Here is a 23,010-nt window from a genome sequence, read left to right on the forward strand (position 1 = left end):
AAGGAAGCACACAGTGTAGGCAGGGGGTAAAAAAGGCTGGCCTTGTGGACAGATGGGAAGTGAATATGAAATGTGGTCCGTATCCAATATGGATAATAAGCTAAGTGGACTAGTTGGACCCTAGAGCAGCAGCACCAAAGACTAGTAGAATGATTTCTCCAGAGACTGGGGATGTATAGATTTTGGAAGACCTAGGAATAGAGATGTGGGTCTCAGGTCTGGTCTAAATGTACTGCTAAAAATGGGGAGGAGCAGGTTGGTAGAGACAGGCATATGATGCAATGGCTTGGCTGATGACTGGAAGTCCTGAGGCTAGAACATATCTTCAGTTATTACACTGAGGAAGAGTGACTGTTCACCAAATGACTACCTAGACATTTTCTACTTTAGACTTTATTTTATTTGAGAGCCAATATGATGTGGTAGGAAGAGTGTTGACTTAGGTGTTAGGGACAAGCCCATCAGTTCTTTGGGCCAATTTTGTTTCATCATCTCTAGAATGAACTTAATGTTTGCACTATCTACTTTGCAGGACTGCTGTGAGGGAAATACTTGGTAAATCTTAAGCCACTGCGTAAATATGAGAAGTTGCTACATAAAAATTGCCACCCAAGTAAAATAGGGTTCAGATTACGTTAGAATACAACGCAAATGCTAGTGAAGCACGTTGCCCATTGTGTACCTGAAAAACTGCAAGATCAAAATCAGTTTTGACCCCTGCCCTTTCTTTGCTGCCTATACCTTTTATTCTTTCTAAAATAAGCTTATGATGACCAAAAAAAATTAAAACTGCAAGATGTGCTGACCCTGTTATATATCTTGTTTCAAATACAGTTCAATTCAATAAAGCAATAATTGTGCTTCTTATTGAATGTTATCATTTCAGTAGTCAAAAGTTTCAGATTTTATGGTATATACGTTAGGAGCCTAATTATCATTGTCTGCCTAAGAGGAAGGGTAATTATTGTTTTGGGAGAGATGATTAAAATTTCACCTAATATTTGAAGTAATAGTAATAATAGCTGTTGTTCTTAGAGTGCTTTAAGGTTTGCAAAGCACTTTGCATGTGTTATCTCATTTGATTCTCATAAGAGCCCTGTCAGGTGGGCAATCTTTATCTCCATTTAATAGATGAGGAAACTGAAGTTGTAACTTGAGGGATAATATTCAACTAAGTTCCAATGTTCCGCAACACCCTGTATTTTAATTTTTAACCTAAACAGTTCCCCCCCCCCCTTTATCTAATAGATTAGCCTGGCACATAGGGAAAAGAGCCAGAAGAATAGTCTAGTCACTTCCTAGAGAGTTATTTCCCTTCTCTGAAACTCATTTTCCTCCTTTGTAAGAGGGACATAATACTTGCACTACTTCCCCCATATGATTTTTGTGAATAAAATGCTGTAGAAGTGGAAATTAGTATTAGTAATATTTACCAAAACTTATTTCTTTTTTTTCAAAGCTTGTTTCTGTAAAATGAAAGCCTTAGCTTTCTCTCTTAAAAACAACAAAAAAAGGCTAGATACTTCACTTAATTTTCATTTCCTTTGAATTACTCATCCAGTGTCAAGAATCAGAATTGATTCTGATTGGAAGTATTAAAGTAGGAGTCACATGACCTAGGTTTCACCTCTACCACAGTATCCTATTGTGACCATGGGATTTGCCTTTTCTGGAGCTCAGCAACTTCAGTTATAAAATTAGGGTCCTCCCTACAAAGTGGAATGGACTGCCAAAGAGTATTGAGTCTTCTGTTACTTGAGATCTTTGTGAGAATCTCAGTTATGTTTTGGGAATTTTGTAAAGGGACCATAGATTTAGAGCTGGAAGGACCTTTAGAATTTACATTTGGCCCAACTCCCTCAAATTTTAGATGAGGAAACTGAGGCACAGAGATGTTATATGACTTACCAAGGGTTACCCAACTAGTAAATAACAGTCAAGACTCAAACCCGTATCATCTGAATCTAATTCCACTGCTTCTGACATTTTCCTTCTCAGAGGATTACTTTCCTCAAGTAATGATTAAACTAGGTGACTGACTTCTGATGGTCCCTTCCTTGCATCTCTTTGATTCTCTAGTTCTGCCATTTGTTTTTAACCCATTTGCATAACAACACCTATCTGTACAACTTCTTCTTTCCTCAAATTTCCCCTTTTCAAAATAAACACAGTAAAGAGAAATATTTTTTGATAGAATGATGAGTTCGTAGTAAAACATGAATGTGGTATGTAGAGTGAAAGACTGATGGTAGTCTAACTTCCTGGATTCAAAAGCTCTGTTCATATGGGTGGGGGTAAGTAGCGAGGGGAATTCTAGGTTTTTGATTGACAAAATTTTGAAGCTAAATAGAAGTATTTTAGTGGAATTTCCCACCACTACCCCTCTCTCCAAAGTTCAGAGACATAGATGTTCAAGAGAGAACTATCTTTTCAACTTTTTTTTCTGTTGCCGTAAACGGGTATTATCTATGTTTCATTTAATGGACCTACTAAAACATGTTCACCTGAAATGAAGGTAAACATTCCGAAATCTCTAGTGTCAAAAGAGAGTTTTGTTTAAGGGAGGAAAAATAGCATAATTTCACACGCTTTATGGTTTTCAAAGCTATTTCCTTAATCTAGCCCTTCAGGGTAGGTAGTAAACTTTTTACAAATGGGGAAACTGAGGCTAAGCTTGAGGTGAAGGGTTTTATCTGAGCTAGATCTTTTACTTATACTGTGTCATCTCATGTCAGTACCAGTAGCATGGTGGTTTTGCTTCTGTGGCGCCTTTTATATTTTGGAGCTGCTGAAGCTTAGGCTACTTCTGTGAATACATACTTGGTGTGTCTCTGTTAGGCTGGGAGCCTCAGAAATGACTCTGGGCAACTTAAGTGGAGACCAGGCTTCCTTTCTTCCCTGGATAAGCATCAGGCACACGATCACTTCTTCCAGTTATCAAAGTGATGATATCAGATTAATATCATAATATTATGTGGAAACACATTTTTCATTAAAGTTAAGCCATTTTTGGTAGGAATACAAATAATCCTTTTTTAAGTATATATAACTATAATATGAAATAACAGTTCTTTTATTTCCTTTCCTTATATGACATTCCAAGTTTGGTCAACAAAGACATGGAATTTTCCAGAGACCATCCTCAATTCTGGGCTCATTTCCCATTTTCAGATAGAATCTGATTCCTTTGACCTTCTAGGCACTGTGCAAAACTTCTTTCCAATTTATCCTTGCTCTGGTATTCCCTGTGTCCTGACCAGTATGAAGTGGCCAGATGTGTGTCTCTGGGTGTCCTTTGGGTGTCCAGGAACTGCTTCCAGCTGAGCTGCTGGTTCCCTTCTCCCTGAGACTGCCTTCCTTCTCTCTCCCTTTTACTGCTATTGAATTGATAGCTGAGCACCAAGGAACACCTCCCTCCTTCCCAACTTAGTCCAGCCAGGGGTTTGAGGGGGGGGGGAGTAAATGTAAGTCAGAGTATGAACAAAAGCATCAAATGAGCACTTCCCTTGGCTCGAGCCATAGTCTCCCATCTTACTGCCACCATGGCTCTGGTCTTACCTTAAGGCCTTCTCTAAGTCTAGGTTAGTTTTGCATTCTCATGTACCTTTGCATATACATTTGCCCAGAGCCCTTTCTGAGGTCCATTTCTGTAAGGATGAGATAAGCTTAGTTGGTATGTAATTCAGATTACTGACGCAAGTCTGGATTTGATTATGGTCTTTATCATAGCTAATCGCCCAGTTGTAGTATATGCTTTTCGTGAGCCCGGGGGTAACCCAAACCATAACCCTAGACCAACTCAGGCTTTTGTGAACACCTCACTTACAACAGAACAAAGTTATAAAGGGAAGGGAATCCCAGATGCTAGGTGGCTGCTTCTGGCATTTTTTGGGGAATATTATATCAAGAGCATTCCCTTTTTGGTGCCTCTCCTTCCAGTGGGACCCTGTCCTCTCTCCTCTATTAGCTTCTTTTTTTGATAAGGTCTCTTTAGGTCAGTTCAGTACCTTTACTTAAAGTGATAGTCAACCTCATCTAGCCCTACTACACAGGCACCATTGAAAGGCCCCAAGCCAGCCCTTTGGGTGATTGTCTTCCTCCTGTCCCCTCTCGTCAGAATTCACTGACTAGACTAGAAGCTTCATGCAGCTGGAATCAGATATTAATGGAGATTTTTCTCACTCCTAGCATATACCTCAGCACTCTGCCCACATTTCTTCACACATGTGGGCAGGTTGAACATAACTGAATTTTTTTCTAGTTTCAAATGGTTAGTCCTGATTGTGCTTCTCACCAAGTTCTGGCTCTCAGCTGGAAGTGTAGTAGTTCTTCATCCAGTTCCAGACCTAAAGCATCAGATTTCACTGTGTCCAGTTGAGCTCTTACACCATCCTAGTACACTGTGGTTTCAAGATGATAAATCATCACGTTCAGATTCTTTCTTAAAACCCCAATTTGTAGGCTTATATTAATATTAAACACAGAAATGTGTACAAAATATACATAAAAGAGCAGAAGAGGGGCACAAATAAGATAGTGTTGGCACTATTGGATTAAGTTTTACATATATATGCATATATTATTATATTATGAGCTATGATAAATAACATGCTATATTAGTATGATATATTTATATAATACTATATAATCATTAATTATTTAATTTAACAACTATGATATTAACATTATAATTAACAATTATATAATTAGTAAAGATTATTGGTGAGTAATATTATAATAAAATCACTAGATGTTTAATTAAATACTTAATTTTTATATTAATTATTAATATCAATTTATATCTACAATTATATAATTGTTATTAGTATATATTTGTATAATTTATATAATAATTATGTTAATAATAATGTATATTATACCTATATATGCATATGGTACTGTTATACATTTTTAATGCATTTATATGTTTAATATATGTTAATATAAGTTTAATAAATGTTATATATGTTTAGTATGTTATATTTATTCAATATATCATATATGTACTTAATTTAAAAAATAAATTATATGTAATTCAGGTTTTATATATAGTCTTTTATTATATAGTTTTCATCCACAGTGGCAATTGGCATTTTACCCTATTTAGTGCTTAAAGATTTACCGAATCCTTTGCATACATTGTCATTTCATTCTCACAGATGGTTGATAGCACAAGTGTTATTGTCCCCATTTTAGAGATGAGGAAACTGAGGTGTAGAAGTACTTTTTAAATTATAAAGTGCTGACACGTAGCATCAGTTAGCACCTTCTCTCTGAGGTTATCTTCCACTTATACTCTGTGTATCTGGGATGTATATTGTTGTTTGCAAGTTGTCTTCCCCATTAGAATGTTTCTGTTGTGGTTGTTGTGTGGATTTTTTGGAGGCAGTTGGGGTTAAGTGACTTCCAGGTTCACACAGCTAGTAAGTGTCTGAGGTTGAATTTGAACTCAGGTCCTCCTGACTCCAGGGCTGGTGCTCTTACTCACTTTGGCACCTAGCTGCCCCTTCTGCTGTTAGAATGTCAGTTTCTTCAGGATGAGGAGCATATTTTTTGCCTGTCTTTCTATGCCTAGTGCTCAGTGTCTAGCACATAGTAAGTGCTTGATGAATGCTTATTTGTAATAGTATAGTAAATGCTTGATCAATGTTATTAAGTGACTTTCCCAACGTCACACAAAAACATAGGAGAAATAAATAACAGGTGGAATAGTCATGTTTTTTGACTCCAAATCCAGTTTTTCTTTCCCCTGAATTATAACTGCCTCTTTTTGACAGCTAGTCCTCTGCCTATGTTTTAGATGATTTTGAGCTTCTCATTTCAATGTTAAATAAGAAGCCTGACACTTAATAGAATCATAGAACTTTAAAATTTGAAGGGTATTTAGAGGTCCTAGGTTAGGAATCAAGAAAACTGGATTTAAACCACAACTTTAATACCACCTGTTAAAGTGCTATATAAATATTAACTATCATCATCATTACTTTACTTTTATTACTTTTACACCTCTATGAAATGGAGGTACTACTTAACAGTAACTAGTCCCACTGAAGTATCTTCTGCAATGGTATTTAAAGCCCCTTTTCAAGCTTGTTACTTAATTTCTTATTACTTACCTTGACACTCCACCAACTAGCTACACTTACTGCCTCATCTCCATTCTCCATGCCCTTGCATAGAGTGTCCCCCATCCCTGAAAGATGCATCCCTCCTCTCCTCTACTTCTTAAAATCTCTAGCTTCCTTCAGAGCCCACTTCGAGTGTCACCTCCTACATAAGATATTCCCTGATTTGTATTTATTATATTTTTATTCTGTACATTTTTATTTATGTACTTGTTTCCTCCTTTCCATTAAATCAAAGCTGTTTGTGAATAGGAATTATTACGTTCTTTGTATATGTATCACCAGCACCAAGCACAGTGCCTGGTGCACACTGTACTCTTAATGCTGAATGATTGATTGATCTAAATTTTGTATCTTTACCAATGTAGACAGGTAGCTAGTGCTTAACATGTTTGTTTAATTGACTTCATGTGTATCTGTGTCAGCTCCCCTGTTTAGACTGAACTCCATGTGGGCAGGGACAAATTTCATTTCTCTCCAAGTACCTGTTTCCTCACATTGCACATAGTAAGCACTTAAGCATTTGTTGTTGAATTGAGTTGACTGAAGGCCAGGAAATGCTTGAAACATGCATTATATAAGTACCTTTGTTAACTCAAGTTAATATAGGATTTCCTTTAAATGAATAGCTTTGTCTTTTCCACAGAATGGATATTTAAATGTCTATTTAAAAGAGCAGTAGAGTTCAATTTAATTCAGCAAACATTTATTTAGCCCCTTTTATGTGTAGTCGCCAGTCTTTAGTGCTGAGAGATAAAAAGATGCCTGTGACATAAGTCCATCTCCCAAGAAGCTTAGAATCCATGGAGGTTGGAGGAGGGGGCTCACTTAGGGGATGGGATGACACACATACAGATAAGTATGAAACAAAGGAAAGTAAGAAAACTGTAAGTTTTCTGTAAGGTAGAGGTCAAGGCAGAGTGTTGTAAGAAATTTGAGGAGGGCGAGATCACTTTCATCTTTAGGCAGGGAGCAAGGAGGGCTTCAGAGAGGAACTGGACCTTAAAGTCAGGACTTCAACAGATGGAGATATTTTGGGGGAGGTAGATCCAATTCTAGGCCAATGGGGGTGGTGATAGAAGACCACCTCTACTATAGTCCAAGGTGCTATCAGCCTTCATCCCACTATAATTAATATTTTTTAAACTCAATTCAGCTGTCCCCCTGCCCATATTAATCCACACATCATGTTATCAGTAGTAGTTTCTCTTGTCAGTAGATAGCTTTTTTCTAAACCTAGGGGGCATTAACATTTAGTGGCCACAACAGATTATCATAAGGGCGCTTTTATAAGTGTTGGGAATAGTATGAGGTTTTATGACATAGAAATCAATCAGTTCTTTATTAAGTACCTGCTGTGTGCTGGGTACTGCAGTAGGCCCCAGTCATACAAAGACAAAAATAAGAGTCCCAGATCTAAAAGGGCTTATATGCTATTGAGGGAAACAACATATAAATATATAAGTGTATACAAATGTAACAACAATAGCCTCTCCCAAACAATTATAGACATTTGTTGCTGCATCTTTAAGACATTTTGGAATTGTGAACAGTGATTGTTATTCTTCCAAGAGGCAATGGCAGATGTGTGTATGTGTTTTAACTTTGATCTTTGAGGGGTTTGCGAAGAGATAAAAACTTTTAAACCTCACCTTTAAAGGGTTTGAGTTTTATGTCCCTCACCTCCTGCCAGAGAGGGAATGAATTTAAAATACAGTAAAAAATACACATTTTCAGACAAGGCCAACGTAGGAATTTATTTTTGCTGGACTATTCATTTGTGTACTGTGGTCTTTCTCCCCACCTCCCAATTTCCCCCTTTTATTTGCTCTGTGGGGGGACAGAGTGAGGCACGGAGAGAGTAGTGAGAGGGATAGATTAATTTAAAAAACTTTTTTTCTAAGGGATCTAAAAATTAAACTTATTAATAAAAATTATTTTTAAAAGACACAAAAATAAAAAAATTGAGTTTTAACTGTCATGTGTAAAGACTTGAAAGTCTTTTTTTTTTTTTTTGAAAGAAAGGAAGGTCAGAAATAGGCATTAGCTTATGGCAACTATCTATTTAAAAGGAAGTGAACCGAAATTTAGAATCCATTGTAGGGGGAGATTAACATACAAATAAGTATGATACAAAGGAGAGTGAGAGAGTTGTAAGGTAGAAGTCAAGGATCACTTTCACCTTTGGGCATGGAGCTGAGATGGCTTCTTAGAGGAACTAGACCTTGAAGGAGGTACTTCAACAGTTGGAAATATTTCTTGGGGGGGGTGCACCCCATTCTGGGAATGGGGCAAAAATTGAGCAAAGGGTATTTCTCATTTATAAATGGGTAGATTATGCTTTTGCAGAAAGCTCTAAATGTCCAATAAGAAGCCAACACCAGAGTTCACTTTAATGATGGAGAACACTTGGTTGTGACTTTTCTATGAGGGAAAGGAAGGGAAAGCTGATTACACAGGAAAGCTCTTCTGTTTATAAACTGTGTTTTGGTAACTTCTGCAGAGAAGAAGGATCCATATAAATAAATGCAATTTTTCTGATGAGACTTTTATAGAATCTTTTTAAAGAATTGAATTGTCAGGAAATTCACTTTACCCTGTGCTTCTTGAAGGAAACAAATTAATTAATGAAATGAATGAATGACTAGTCCCCAGAGAGTGTTCAGCCAAGATATGGATATGAAGATAAGGCTCATTCAGCCTGGAGCCTATGAGACTTCAGCATAGACTGAAATCCTCAAGCTGGCACCTGAACTACCCTGCCTGCCACGCCCACCAGACATCTTGAGATCTGAAATCTACTTAGATCTGCTCTTTCACTGCTCACATATCATGACAGATATCCCAGTCTGTGACACCTTGGAATTCCTGGCAGGCATCCTGAAGTTCAGCAGATATTTATGAAGTAATTACTATATATGTATGTGATATTTATACATTGTCTTTCTTATTAGAATGAATGCTCCTTGAGAGCAAGAGTTATTTTTGTTTTTTAATCTTTCTTTATATTCTCAGTGCTTAGCACAGTGCCTGAAACATGGTAATAAATGCTTGTTAACAGACTATTAAATACAATATCCTGCTTGTTTCCCAGGGAGAGGGAAGGGGTAATCCATATCCTGCCTGTAAGGAGCTTATAAGATTTATGATATTTACACGAATGATTATAATACAAGGCAAAATGTGATGGGACAGAAGAGATCTCTAGATCAGGTCCTCCGGGAAAATTGGGAAAGAAGAGGAAGACTTCTAGTTGGAAGGAGGAGGAATTAAGAAAGGCTCCATGGAGTAGGATGGTTTTCAACAGAGATGGCACATGTGGAAGATGATTTGCTTCCCTTAAATATAGAAAAATGGGCTGGGATCTCAATCTCCAGACAGCATTTCTCACTTCCCTTTATGTAGGTATTTTGGCCAGACGATTCCCCACTGGATCGACCCCACCGTTGTCCCTTTGTCTTATGGCTCTCCCCTCTCCAGTCCATCTACACAGCTGCCCAATTAGTTTTTCTACAGTACCCGTCTGATCATGTCACTTCCTTGTTCGTTGTAAAGTCCAGTCCTTTTACATTTTGGATTAAATATAGACTCCTCTATTTAGCATTTCTTTAAAGTCCTTACAATTTGTCTTCAATTTACCTTTTCGGGGGGGGGGCTTTTTTTCTGAGGCAGTTGGGGTCAAGTGACTTGCCCAGGGTCACACAACTAGTGTTAAGGGTCCGAGGCCGGATTTGAACTCAGGTCCTCCTGACTCTAAGGCCAGAGCTCTATCCACTGTGCCACCTAGCTGTTCCCCTCAATTTACCTTTTCTAACTTTATTATACTTCACTCTGTTTCATGGTCTAGCTATGGTCCATCAAAACTAGTCTTCTTGCTATTTCGTACACATAAAATTTCATCTCTTCTCTCCATACATTTACACTGCCTATCCTTTCTTAGCTCCATTTCTTAGAATCCTTCCCTTGACCTTCAAAATTACCTTATTTTTATTGTGTATTTACTTATATGTGTATATGTTGTCTCCCTAATGAAATGTAAGCTCCTTGAGGGCAGGACCTCTGTTATTTTTTTGACTTTGTATGTTTAGTCCCTAGCACAGTGTAATGCTTGCTAATTGTTGAATAATTTCAGATTAATACATATAAAAGAAACAATTACATAATAAAGATATACTAAAAGATAACATAATGTAGACATAAAGAGGGATATCATAAGCAAATTAGATGAGCATGGAAAAATTATTCTTTCAGATGTTTGGATAACAGAAGAGTTTATGACCAAACATGAGGTAGAAAGGATCATGGGAGGTAAAATGTATAATTTTGATTATATTAAATAAAAAAGGTTTTACATAAACAAAACCCATGCAGCCAAGATTGGAAGGAAAGCAGAAAACTGGGAAACAATTTTTACAGCAAGTGTCCCTGATAAAGACTTCATTTCTTAATATGTAGAGAACTAAGTCAAATTTATAAGAATACAAATCATTCACCAATTGATAAATAGATAAAGGATATGAACAGGCAGTTTTCAGAAGAAGAAATTAAAGCTATCAACAACCACATAAAAAAATGCTTCAAGTCACTAATAATAGAAATGCAAATTAAAACAACTCTGAGGTACTACACCTCATACCTCTCAGATTGGCGAACAGGACAGAAAAAGAAAATGACAGATGCTAGAGGGGATGTGTAAAAATTGAGACACTAATGCACTGTTGGTGGAGTTGTGACCTGCTCTGATAACCATTCTGGAGAGCAATTTGGAACTATGTCCAAAGGGCTATAAAGCTGTACATACTCTTTGACCCAGTAATCCCGCTACTAGTTCTGTACCCCAAAGAGATTAAAGAAAAAGGAAAAGGACTCATATGTACAAAATATTTTAGCAGCTCTTTTTTATGTTGGCAAAAAGTTAGAAACTGAGTTTTAAGCCGGATATGTGTAATATGGCTTGACTTTATGCTCATTTTTTTTTTTGTTCTGACCACTTTTATTCTTCTATGTTGGACCATTTTAATGCTAAATGAAACCTAAAAACCCATACCTGGCATTAGTTGTATGTGTTAGTAGAACGTATGACCACATGGTAACAGACAAACTAGACAAACAGCTCGTTGGGGGATGGCTGAACAAGTTGTGATATATGATTGTGATGGCATACTCTTTTGCTGTAAGATATGATGAAGCAGGGCAGGGGTGGGGGCAGAGAGGGATGGTTTCAAAAAAACCTGGGAAAACTTTTGAGGTGATTCAAAGCAAAACCAGAGAGAGTAAGCAGAACCAGGAGATCATTGTACATAGCAATAGCAATATTGTAATGACAATCAACTGTGAAAGACTTAGCTACTTTGATCAGTACAATGATTTGTGACAGTTAGCCAGTGAACTGAAATTTCTTATCCCCCCAAACCCCCAGTTTCCTGCTTTCTTTCTAATTTTGGCTGCACTGGTTTTGTTTGCGCAGAACTTTTTTAATGTCATTTAATCAAAATTATCCATTTTGCTTTCTGTAATCTTCTCTATCTCTTGTTTGGTCATAAACTCTTCTTTTACCCATAGATCTGCAAGGTAAACTCATGATGAAGAATGCTGTCCACCTCCAGAGAAAGAACTAATGTACTCTAACTGCAGATTGAAGCATATTTTCTTTCACTTACTTTATTTTTCTTGTTTTTCCTTTTTACAACATGGCTAATGTGGAAATAATTCATATGTATAATGGCTATCATTTCTTGCCTTCTCAAATGGGGTGGTAGAGGGAAGGAGAGCATTTGGAACTAAAAATAAAAAATAATTTAAAAATAAAGAAGATATATAATATTCAGAAATAATAATCTAGTATTATAGGATTTAGAATCTAGAGTGATCTTAAATAGCTTCTTGTCCAGACCTTTCTTTTTGTAGAAAGGGAAAATGAGGTTCAGAGGCATCCCAAAGTATATGCAGATAGCAAGTGTCATAGATGTTGTTCGACCCTCCAGTCCTTCTCACTACACGTACCAAATCCTTTTTACTTCATCAGTCTTCCTTATATGTGTGTATACATATATGTGTAGAATTTTCTTTTTATTCACAAATTAGGTTTTTGGTAGGTGATGGGAGATTAAAAGAAATTAAATAAAAACAAGGAATAACTAGTATACTTGGAAGAGCAGTACACGTGGAGTCAAAAGATAGAGGTCCTGACCCTGAATCTTTCATTAACTGGTTGTGTGACCAGCAGAAAGTCATTTAATGCCTCGGGCCCCAGGTGGTTCATCTGTAAAATGAAGGGCTTGAACTAGAGAATGACTAAGGACTCTTCTATTTCTAATATTCTGTACTTCTGAAAGAAGATGAAGAGGGGACAACAAAATTAGCTGGGTTTTTTGAGAAATGGGTTGGGGGTGGGGTGTGAATAAAAAACTGGGTAATCATTTAAACCTAGGTTTCCTGCCTATAAGCTCAGTGTTCTTTATCCTATAACACACTAGCCTTTAACTATGACAAATTGAGCACCCTTATTTTAAAAATGAGCACTCTTGAGTCCTGGAAAGGTCATATGATTTGTCAAAAGTTACACAATTCTGTCATAGATTCTGACTGAGAGTCTAGATCCTCTGACCCCAGGTCCAGTGATCTTTCTCCTGTGCCACCCCTTTCCTTTTGTCTAGCCTGAATTATTAATTTTTTTCCTTAGGTATCTAATTGGGAACTGGGGTGTAGGGTAAAAGTGAAAAGATGAAAGGAGACAGAGGGAGAGAGAGAGGGAGGGACAAAGGCAGTCACAGAGGAAGGGAGATTGAACAGCTGAAATACTTGCTGCCATTCTTCTTGAACTTCCTCCTTCTGACATTGTAGGCATTTAAAAAGCAACAGGGTCCCATGGTTGTTAATCTCTTGCCAGCTTTAGTGTAGTGTCTGTCGGTTGCTGGCAGCTCTCATCTTCTTCCACTTGTCAGAGTAGAGAAGACAGGCACTCTTCTTTAAGGAAAGCCGGAAGTATTGACTACAATGGAACAGTAGAGTGTAGTGGAGTTGGGAGATTTGGGCTTGACTCCCAGCATTGTCCTTAACTAGCTCAAAGACCTTGGCCAAAACACTTCAACTGTGGGCCCAGTTTCCTTATCTGTAAATGAGGAGATTTGACTAGGGTAATCCCTAAAGTCCTTTCCATTCCTAAAAATCAAGGAATATGGGTGGACTGTACATGCTAGAGATTTGCTCGGGTTGTAGGTTGTATTAAGGCTGCTCAGAAGACCAAAGCAAAGAGACTAGTGTAGTTTTACAGCTCTGACTTGGAGGCACTGTGCCCAGAGAAAGCTCATTTTGTTTGAAGTTGACTGCTAAAATACTGATGATTTCACGTTCTCTTTTGCAGTGCGTGGACCAATTGACAAAGATCCAAACCGAGTTACAAGAGACAGTGAAAGATTTAGCTAAAGGCAAAAAGAAGTACTTTGAGACAGAGCAGATGGCTCACGCGGTCCGAGAAAAAGCTGACATTGAGGCCAAGTATGTGTTTCTGAAAAACTCGTGCAAATCCAGGTCATTGTTGAAGGTTTTGTTGCCTACTTTTTATTCTAAGATAGAGGTTTGCTTTTCTGTTTCGGTTATTGTCTTGGACTTTTATAATGCCCTTTCCTTTTGGGCTGACATTCTTCAAATGGGCAGTATACAAGAGAGTTATAATTTACTAAGGCATCTCCTTATTTGAAATAGATTATTTAAAACATTCAGAGGAAAAGTGGCAAAGTGTATAGAGAGGGCTGACCTTGTAGTCAGGAAGACCCAAATTCAAGTCCTGACACTGACATACTGGCTGCCTTACAATGATCACAAGTCATTTAACCTCTCATTGTCTCCAGTCAGTATTCTAAAGTTACTAAGAAGTTCCTGGTCTACATAAATAGAGGGAGTTTCCACACTGGGAACTCCCCTTACCAGTGAAATTTCAGGTCTGCGCTCAGCCCATCCCTCCAAACTATGTTTCAGCAAAATCATGTACAGTCATCCCTCAACATTTGCATGTTTCGCATTCATGGTTTTGGTTGTTAACGGGTTGACCATTGATAATTAAATAAGAATTCTTGGATATTTGTGGCGTACTGAGGAAAATCACAAACAATGTGTGTTTGTAGAGACATCTAAAAAAATTTAGTAAGTCATAAATGTAAAAATACTGTATATTACTAATCTGTTTTATCATTTACTAATATAAGTATGCCTACATAAATTTATTGTGAACAGTTAAATTTTGTTAAAAGTTTCATTGTGCTGATGAACTATGGGCTACATACTCTCTTTGGAAACACCTCCTCTTTATCTCTCTACCATCTAGACTCAGTCACGTGATTTTCTCCAATGGTAATCATATCTTGTGCTTTTCAAGGAGAAGGAAATCTGAAGCAATTGCTGCAGCTACACTAGGGGCTACAAATACTCTACATATTGTGTGAGATACTAATCTCTCTCACATAGAAACTGCAACTGTTTTATGGGTGCAGTGTGTTATTTTCCTTGTTTTTGTATGTTAAATTAATATGATCAAAGTTATTTTTTAAAATTTTTATTAATTTATTTTGATTTATCAACAATCACTTCCATAAGCTTTTGAGTTTAAAATTTTTCTCCTCCTCCCTCTCCCCCTCTCTCCGCAAGACGGTGTGCAATCTGATATAGGCTTTACGTATACATTCCTATTAAACATATTTTCAGTTGTAAGGAAGAATTAGAACCAATATAAGGAACCACACGAAAGAGGAAACAAAACAAAACAGAAGGAAAAAAAAGAGCAAATAATATGCTTCAATCTGCATTCAAACTCCATAGTTCTTTCTCTGGATGTGGATAGCATTTTCCATTATGAGACCTTTTGGAGATGTCTTAGATCCTTGCATTGCTGAGAAGGGCTAAGTCTATCAACATTAGTCATCACACAATGTGGCTGTTATTGTGTACAACGTTCTCGTGGTTTTGCTCACTTCACTCAGCATCAGACCATACAAGTCTTTCCAGGTTTTTCTGAAGTCATCCTGTTCATTATTTCATATAGCACAATAGTATTCCATTGCATTCATATACCACAGCCTGTTCAGCCATTCCCCAGTTGATGGGCATCCCCTCACTTTCTAATTCCTGGCCACCACAAAAAGAGCTGCTATAAATATTTTTGTACATGTGGGTCCTTTTCCCATTTGTATGATCTCTTTGGGATGGGTCAAAGGGTATGCACAGTTTCATAGCCCTTTGGGCATAGTTCAGAATTGCTCTCTAAAATGATTGGATCAGTTCACAACTCCACCAACAATGCATTAGTGTTCCAATTTTCCCACGTTCTCCAACATGTATATGATCAAAATTATAAAAAATAAAAGTTTGGGGTAGGACCTAAAGTTACTAATCTGTTTTATCATTTACTAATATAAGTATGCCTACATAAATTTATTGTGAACAGTTAAATTTTGTTAAAAGTTTCATTGTGCTGATGAACTATGGGCTACATACTCTCTTTGGAAACACCTCCTCTTTATCTCTCTACCATCTAGACTCAGTCACGTGATTTTTCACGTTTGTGAGGTCCTGTGCCACTAACCCCACAAATGTTGAGGGATAACTGTATTAACTATTGAATCTTGGGGAATCACTTATAGTCAACTGAAAGCCCAGATCTCATTTTTATTAACTAATGGCATTATTTCCACAAAAATTGAAATTAAGATTGTGGAGTCTTGGTTTAATATGCCTTTCATATCATGACATGTGAAGGCAGTTTTAAGTTAATTATGTTGAAAGAGAAATAATATTCTATAGAGAATTAATAGATATTAGTATCACGTGTATATATACATATGTACACACATATATATCATATATGTGTCTATATACACATATAGGGAAGGAGTCTTGAGGCAGTGGTTTTCAGTTGTACTTAGGGACAACCACGTCTACACCCAACTTGCTTCTTGCTGGCTTACTTTTGCCTTGGTTTAGGCCCTTATTACCTCATGCTTAGACTATTACAAAAGCCTGCTGGTTGGTCTCCTTGCCTCAGTTTATTCCTACTCTAGTCTGTCCTCTATTCAGTTGCCAAATCAGTCTTCCCAAAATGTAGTTCTGACCATATCACCTCTATTCAGTAAACTCCAATGATTTCCTGTTACCTGCAGGATCACATATAAAATCCTTTGTTTGGCTTTCAAAGCCCTTTATAACCTTATCCCTTCCTATCTTTCCAAGTCTTCTTATATCTTAGTCCCTTCCATGTACTCTGTAATCCAGTGAAACTGGCCTCTTAGCTGTTGTTCACACAAGACATTCCACCTCCTAACTCCAGGCATTTTTTCTGGCTGTCCTCCATGCTTAGCACACTCTTTCTCCTCATTTCCATCTCCTGGCTTCCCTGGCTTCCTTCAAGTTCCAGCTAAAGTCTCACCTTCTGCAAGAAATCTTTCCCAGCCCTCCTTGATTTTAGTGTCTTTGTTTGGAGACTACCTTTAGTCTTGTTTGTACATAGCTGTTTGTATGTTGTCTTCCCCCTTACAATGTAAGCTCCTTGAAGGCAGGAACTGTTTTTTGCTTTTCTGTGTTTCCCCGTGTCACACACACACACACATAATTGTAACAAATAGTATAAGTATTTATAATAAAATATATATATGTAATTATGTCAGTGAGTCAATTAGCATATATATGCTGACTTATTATAATTCTTAATCTCTACGTACAAAGGCAGTCTGGTGGGTATGTCCTGTAGTAATCTCAGAAATTATCCTATTCAGAATATGCCTAGTTTCTAGCCCTATATGATATTGGGGAAACGTCACTTCCTATAGGCTAACTTTTATTCTGTCAGTTTCAGACAGAACTTGTAGAGAGGTTGCCATCTGCATTAATGGGAGGTAGTACCCACACTTAGAGACTCCCAGACCCTTAAAGAATTGTAGCATTGTTAATAGGTCCTCACAATAACCTGGTGAAGTAGACAAGTCTCAGCATTCCCTTTTTATAGAGGGTCATACTAAGGCTTCAGTAGGGTAAAGGAGTTTCCACAAGTCCCGTAGCAGGTAGGAGGCAGAAGTAGAGCTGGCCCTGAATTCTTTTGCCTCTCAGTCCCTAATTCTTTCCATGTGTTGATCCCAGGTAAGATCTTAGCTAAAGCCTAAAGGGGCAGACAGCTTTGGGTTACCAGGGTGCCAAATCACATATTTTTTCCAGAAATACAAAAAAAAGTTGGACTCTGCATCAGTAATAGTTTTTGTTCCTTATTATTCTAAAGATGCTTATAATGAATCCTCTTATTTAAGCACATGTCCATCATAAGAGAGTATGGAGAGCCCTCTTGATGTAATAACTAGGAAGGGAGGGATACAAGCATTTATTAAACACCTACTCTGTGCCAGGCACTGTGCTAAGTACTTTACAAATATTATCTCATTTGATCTTCACAAAAGCCCCAACAAGCTTGGAGCTGAGAGAGGTCAATACGACCTCAGCTCTCCTAGAGCTTATTGTTTGCTAAAAGCATTAGGACAGCACAAATTTTTCAGAATTTAAATGGATGTGTGATCCCATCACTCCACCAATGTAGATTGAGACCCATGAGCAGATAACCATAAGGCATAATAATACATAGTAAGTATGTTCAGGAGATAACCATGTGGTATATGAGATCTGGAGGGAAAGGTGATTTTCCAGTGTTTATCAAGGAATGTCTCATAAAGGAGGTAGCATTTCAGTTGAGTTTTAAAAAATGAGGAAAATTTTAAAAGCCTGAAAAGTAGAGGAGGAAGGACATTGTACTTATATAAATGAATTCCTAGTCATTAGGAATTGTGGGACAAAGAACTCAGTGATGAATATGTCACAAATTAATGCCTGGAGGGGTCCTGGAAGGTTGTTATGTGATGAAAGTGTGACTGTACAGTTGTGCCAAAGCTCAAACTGCTATCATCATCACTGTTGTTATTATTACATAATAATAACTGGAACCAGAATATAGCATGCTGGGCCTACAAATAGGGAAACTGTTGGTGACCCTTCAAAGTGGGATGGGCAAGTTTTTAGAAGTATGTGGACTGAGCTTAAAGAACCAAGCCAAGTTGTACACAAATAAGAAAAGCAGAACGTTTTCCAGAGCCGTGCCCTAAGATAGTTCACAAATTGAAAGTCGTTGTCACTGTTTGATCTGTTACTCAGGCTGTTGCTGCTGGTGCCTTTTTCTTTAGACTTGCTGGGGGAGGCAGGAAGACCACGAATTAGTACTAAGACATCCAGCTGAAAAGACAGAATGGAACTGAAATTCTTGCAGATTCTAGAAATTCTCAAATGACCCACCAGCTCTGTTCACCAAGAGTCTTGTTGTGCATACACTTGAATGGTCTTTTATAAATTATTCTTTTGCTGTTTTCCTGTAGGTCTAAGATAATTTTCTGGGATTTTTAAAAAAAATACTAAATCCTCACTGTGTTTTGAACTAACAGAATAAAATACATATGTGTGTGGAGGGTGTCAGAATTTGGACATATATGTGCATTTATTATACATACCCAGTCTACCTCATAGAGTTGTTATGAGGCAAGTATTCTTAAACACACTGGTTAGCCCTTTGCCCTATAGAAAGGTGAGTTGCTATTTATTAGGAGCATTATTGTTAATAAGTGAGACCTAAGACCTGGCAAAGAGAGTTTTTAGACTGTATGGATATCTACATAGTGTTTTGGAATATATGTCTCAACATGCTTATATAAACATATATATATATATATATATAAAACTTACTATTGATTAAAAAAAAAGAATCCATTTCTAGAATGCATTGATTTGAAAGGAATATAATTTGTGATTTTCTCTTTTCCACATTTTAACAAATAAATAAAAATACTAATCTATTCTGTTGATTTTTCCCATAGGTCCAAACTTAGTCTTTTCCAGTCAAGAATCAGTTTACAAAAGGCAAGTGTAAAGGTGAGCTTCTGTAAACTTTTGTTACCAAATGGAAAGTCCTATAAAGATATTAGAAATTCTGTGATTAGGCCTTTTGTGTATCAGAAAGACCCAGACTCAGGAAGTGCCTCATCCCCAGTGCTCAGGGATTTAGAGGCCTCCTGTGCCTGGTTCTTAGCACTACTGGGACACTGACATACTTGCCCAAGAATGTGGGGCGGACCCAAAGTAGGCCCAAAGGACCCAAACTTTCCTGGGGTTTCTGATGAAAACTGTGTTTGGCTGTGTTTGCAATAAAGTTCAGCTCGCTCTTCCCTGTTCATAGCTTTGTTTTTGCCTATACATTTAGAGCTGGAGGGAACCTTAGAGGTCCTCAAGGCCAACTACCTCATTTTACAGATGAGGGAACTGAGGCTTTGAGTGGAGAAGTGACTACATTTCTAGTCAATCTCTGAAGTGGGATCAAACCCAGGTCTTCTTGACTCCAAATTTAATGTTCTATCTCCTATGCTATGCTACCTCTTGATGGTCTTTGGCCCACATCTAGAGTGATTGGCCAGGGTTACAGGGAGAAGAGTTTATCTTTTCAGACTTAAATCCAGGTATGTAAGATTAGTGAGATCAGAAAGCCCAAAGTGATTTCTCTCTTATGAGAACTGTGAGAATGGAAAAAATCTGATTTTTTTTACAGAATTACTAAGTTAGGGGAAAAGAGTAATGCTGAGGCGATAGGTGTTGTAACAAAGCATTTGATTCTCATGGAATTTTCATTGAAAAGATGAAGATTGGTGAGCTAGATAGTAGATATAGGGGGATTAGAGCTGGTTTGTTTTCAGCTTGGCAGGAGGTCTCCAGTGGAGCACCCCAGAGATCTCTGGTCCTATGCTATTTAACATTTTTTATCAGTGAGTTTAGTAAAGGCAGTGATGGTATGATCAGCACATTGGCAAATAGCACCAAATAGAAGGGATTGCTAACACACTAGCTGACCAAATCAGAATCTAAAAGAATCTTAACAGCCAAGTATGTTAGGCTGAAAATAATGAAATTAAATTTATTAGGGAGAAGTATAATATTTTAGACATAGGTTCAAAAATCAGCTTCATGAGTACAAGAATGGGAGATGCAGGGCTATCCAACAGTTCATTTGAAAGAAGGTCTGAGGGTTTCAGTGAACTTCAAATTCAATTAGTGCTAACAGTGTGATATGGCAGCTGAGAAGCAAATGTGATCTTCAGCTGTGTTGAGAAGCTATGTCACCTCTGAGAATAAGAAGAGGACAAGCAAGAGCCTTGGAAATAAGGAGGGGACAGTCCTACTGTACTCCACTCTGGGCAGGTGACATGAGAAATGTTGGGTCAGTTCTGGGCACCATACTGTAAGTAGGACATTGGCATGCGAGACTTCATCCAGAGCAGACCATCCATGATGGGGAAAGGCCGTGCTCTCTTTGATCTCAGAAGGCAGAACAAGGAGCAGCTGGTAGAAGGGACAAAGAGATCAGCTTAGGAGTGATATAAAGAAAAACTTCCTAAGTGGTAGGGACATTCCAAGTGACATGGGTTCTCTTGGAAAGTAGTTGGGGCCTCTTCTGTGGGTGTTGACATGGTGAATAAGTTGTAGAGGACTTCTTTCCCAAGTATGAAAGGGATTGGTGGCCACTGAGGCCCTTTTAACTCTGAAATTCTGTGATTCCTTATGTTAGACATGTGGAACAGGAAGTTATCTCTTCCCCAAGAGAACCCTTAAAATATTTGAAGACAGCAGTCACGCCTTCCTAATCTTCTCTTTCATAGACTAAATATACCTAGATCCTTAAAAATATCGTTTTTGATCCCTTCCCCTCCAATATACCCTCAAACTAGTTGCCTTTCTATAGATGTGTTCCAATTTGTCAGTTTCCTTCCTCAATTATGATGTTCAGAATCAAGCCTTATACCAAGGATGTGGCCTGACCTCATTTGATCTTTCTGTATTTTATGCTTTTCTTAAGCACTTTATATTCTAATTTGTATTACATTTTCCACACATCTTGTTTCTGTTGAACTTTGTGTAAGTGCCTGGAACAGTGCAGCACAGGCCCCAGAACAGAGCATACACATTAATAAATGTTTGAATATAAAAACATAATTGTTGGAAGATACTGATACGTTGGGGGCATTGCTAAGTTGTTAATTTGACTTCTAACTCTAGTACATGTTACGGTATAAGTATGGAGTGATTTACATATCTATGTGTGTGTATAAAACAAGTTACTTAATCTCTGTGCCTTTATTTTTCCATTTGAAAATATGAGCATATATGTGAATGTTCTTTGGAAATCTTTGGATCTCACAGTACTTGATAGTTGCTGCTGCTCTTATTCATTTGAAATTGATCAACAATACTTGGTAATTGTTTGCTGACATGTAACAAATATAGCTTCTTTTGTAGATCTTCATAGCTTAAATACAGAAAGTAGGAGGATGAGGGGAGAAAGAATGAAAAGGATCATTGTTATTCACCTCACTGCTTTTTCTTGGTGGGACCTGTGATAGAGATGGGTGAAACTTGTACCATTATGTGTGCTCCATGGTCTGAACCAAATTGTAATTTTTTTTGTTTTTTATATTTTAGTTAAAAGCCCGGCGGTCAGAGTATAATTCCAAAGCTACACATGCCAGGAATGACTATCTTCTCACGTTAGCTGCCGCTAATGCACACCAGGACCGTTATTACCAAACCGATTTAGTGAACATTATGAAGGTAATGTTTCTGTGGTATCTGCACTAACCTTATGTGCTGAATGGTTTGGTTCATGAGAAGTTTCCTGTGATCCAACCATTCCTCTGTGTATTTCAGTGAAGCTTTATGTAATCAAAAGCAGTAGGTATGGATGGATACTCACCAGCTGAGTTGATGTTGACCTTCAGCTCTCAAATCCTGTGATTCTGAATTTTAGAAGTTCAGGTTGCAGAGGACTAGGCCTAGTGTGGAAGGGGCTGGAGTAGATGGAAGAAGTGACATTTTTGTGACCATCTGTGAAATAAACTGGGGGATTTGCAGATGGGATGTAAAGTGCTTTGCAAACTACAAAGTACTCTATGAATGTTAGCCCTTATCTTCAGCTTTTATTGTCTAGTGGAATGTAACCTCTTTGATGTATTGTTTTTTATTTTTGGTATTCCCATTGCCTAGCACAATGCCTTCTGTCTAGGCACTTACAAGTTCTTGTGCTCAAGAAGTTATAGTAATTTTGTTGTTGCTTGTTTGTTGTTCTTAAATGTTACTAATAGTAACTTGTTACAGCAATGTTATCTTAAATTAAAAATAATGACAGGTAGAATCTTTTAAAAATTATTATTTGGAATGGTCTTTTTAAGAATTGAAATATTTGAATTTAAATAAGTTATTTCAGAATTTGAATTTATTCCAAGTCAGTATTAAAGATAAGCTTTAAACATGTGATAAAGAATTGGAGCTCTTTAAAAGAAAGATGTACCGTTTAAAATACAAAGGAAATACATGAATAAAAATTAACTTCTTACCCATAAATTGTAGAATTTTAGAATTGAGGCAGGGGAGCCTAAATCTCTCATTTTTCTCTTGGTTGGTAGGTAATGTTTCTAGATTTAAAAGTACTAGAAGTTTTTTTTAAACAGTTTTTTATGTACCTTCTGCAGATTTTTATGAATTGAATAGTTTATATATGCATATAGCATTGTGTTTGGCTTCTCACTGGGAAATTGTTCTAAATTCCCACTTAAAGCTATCTGTTGCTGTGCCCTTGTAAGATGAATGATTTCATTAGAAGTCTATCGAAGGCACACCAAATGACTGGTCTGAAAACAAGGCAGTTTCATCAGGAAGTGGGTAGTTAGTGGTTTGTGCTAAAGAACATCCAGAAGAATGCAAAATGCCTCTCTGCAGAGAAGGGATAGGCTCTTCATAGAAAGAGGTCTATTGGGTGTCAGGGTAA

The 23,010-nt window shown here is 37.4% G+C and overlaps 1 protein-coding gene across 4 annotated transcripts in view; it reads left to right on the top strand.

The window, feature by feature from the left end:
- Window positions 1-23,010, top strand: part of FCHSD2 (FCH and double SH3 domains 2) — a 352,645-nt gene that overhangs the window by 166,279 nt on the left and 163,356 nt on the right. For all 4 annotated transcript variants that reach the window (XM_027848012.1, XM_027848010.1, XM_027848011.1 and 1 more), the window contains 3 exons: window positions 13,489-13,622; window positions 19,019-19,073; window positions 21,669-21,797. In XM_027848012.1, coding sequence (XP_027703813.1) covers window positions 13,489-13,622; window positions 19,019-19,073; window positions 21,669-21,797 — 318 coding nt within the window. The remainder of the gene's footprint in view (window positions 1-13,488; window positions 13,623-19,018; window positions 19,074-21,668; window positions 21,798-23,010) is intronic.

Source organism: Vombatus ursinus, unplaced genomic scaffold (genome assembly GCF_900497805.2).
Source record: "Vombatus ursinus unplaced genomic scaffold, bare-nosed wombat genome assembly UNPS02005659.1, whole genome shotgun sequence".
NCBI classification, from domain to species: Eukaryota; Metazoa; Chordata; class Mammalia; order Diprotodontia; family Vombatidae; genus Vombatus; species Vombatus ursinus.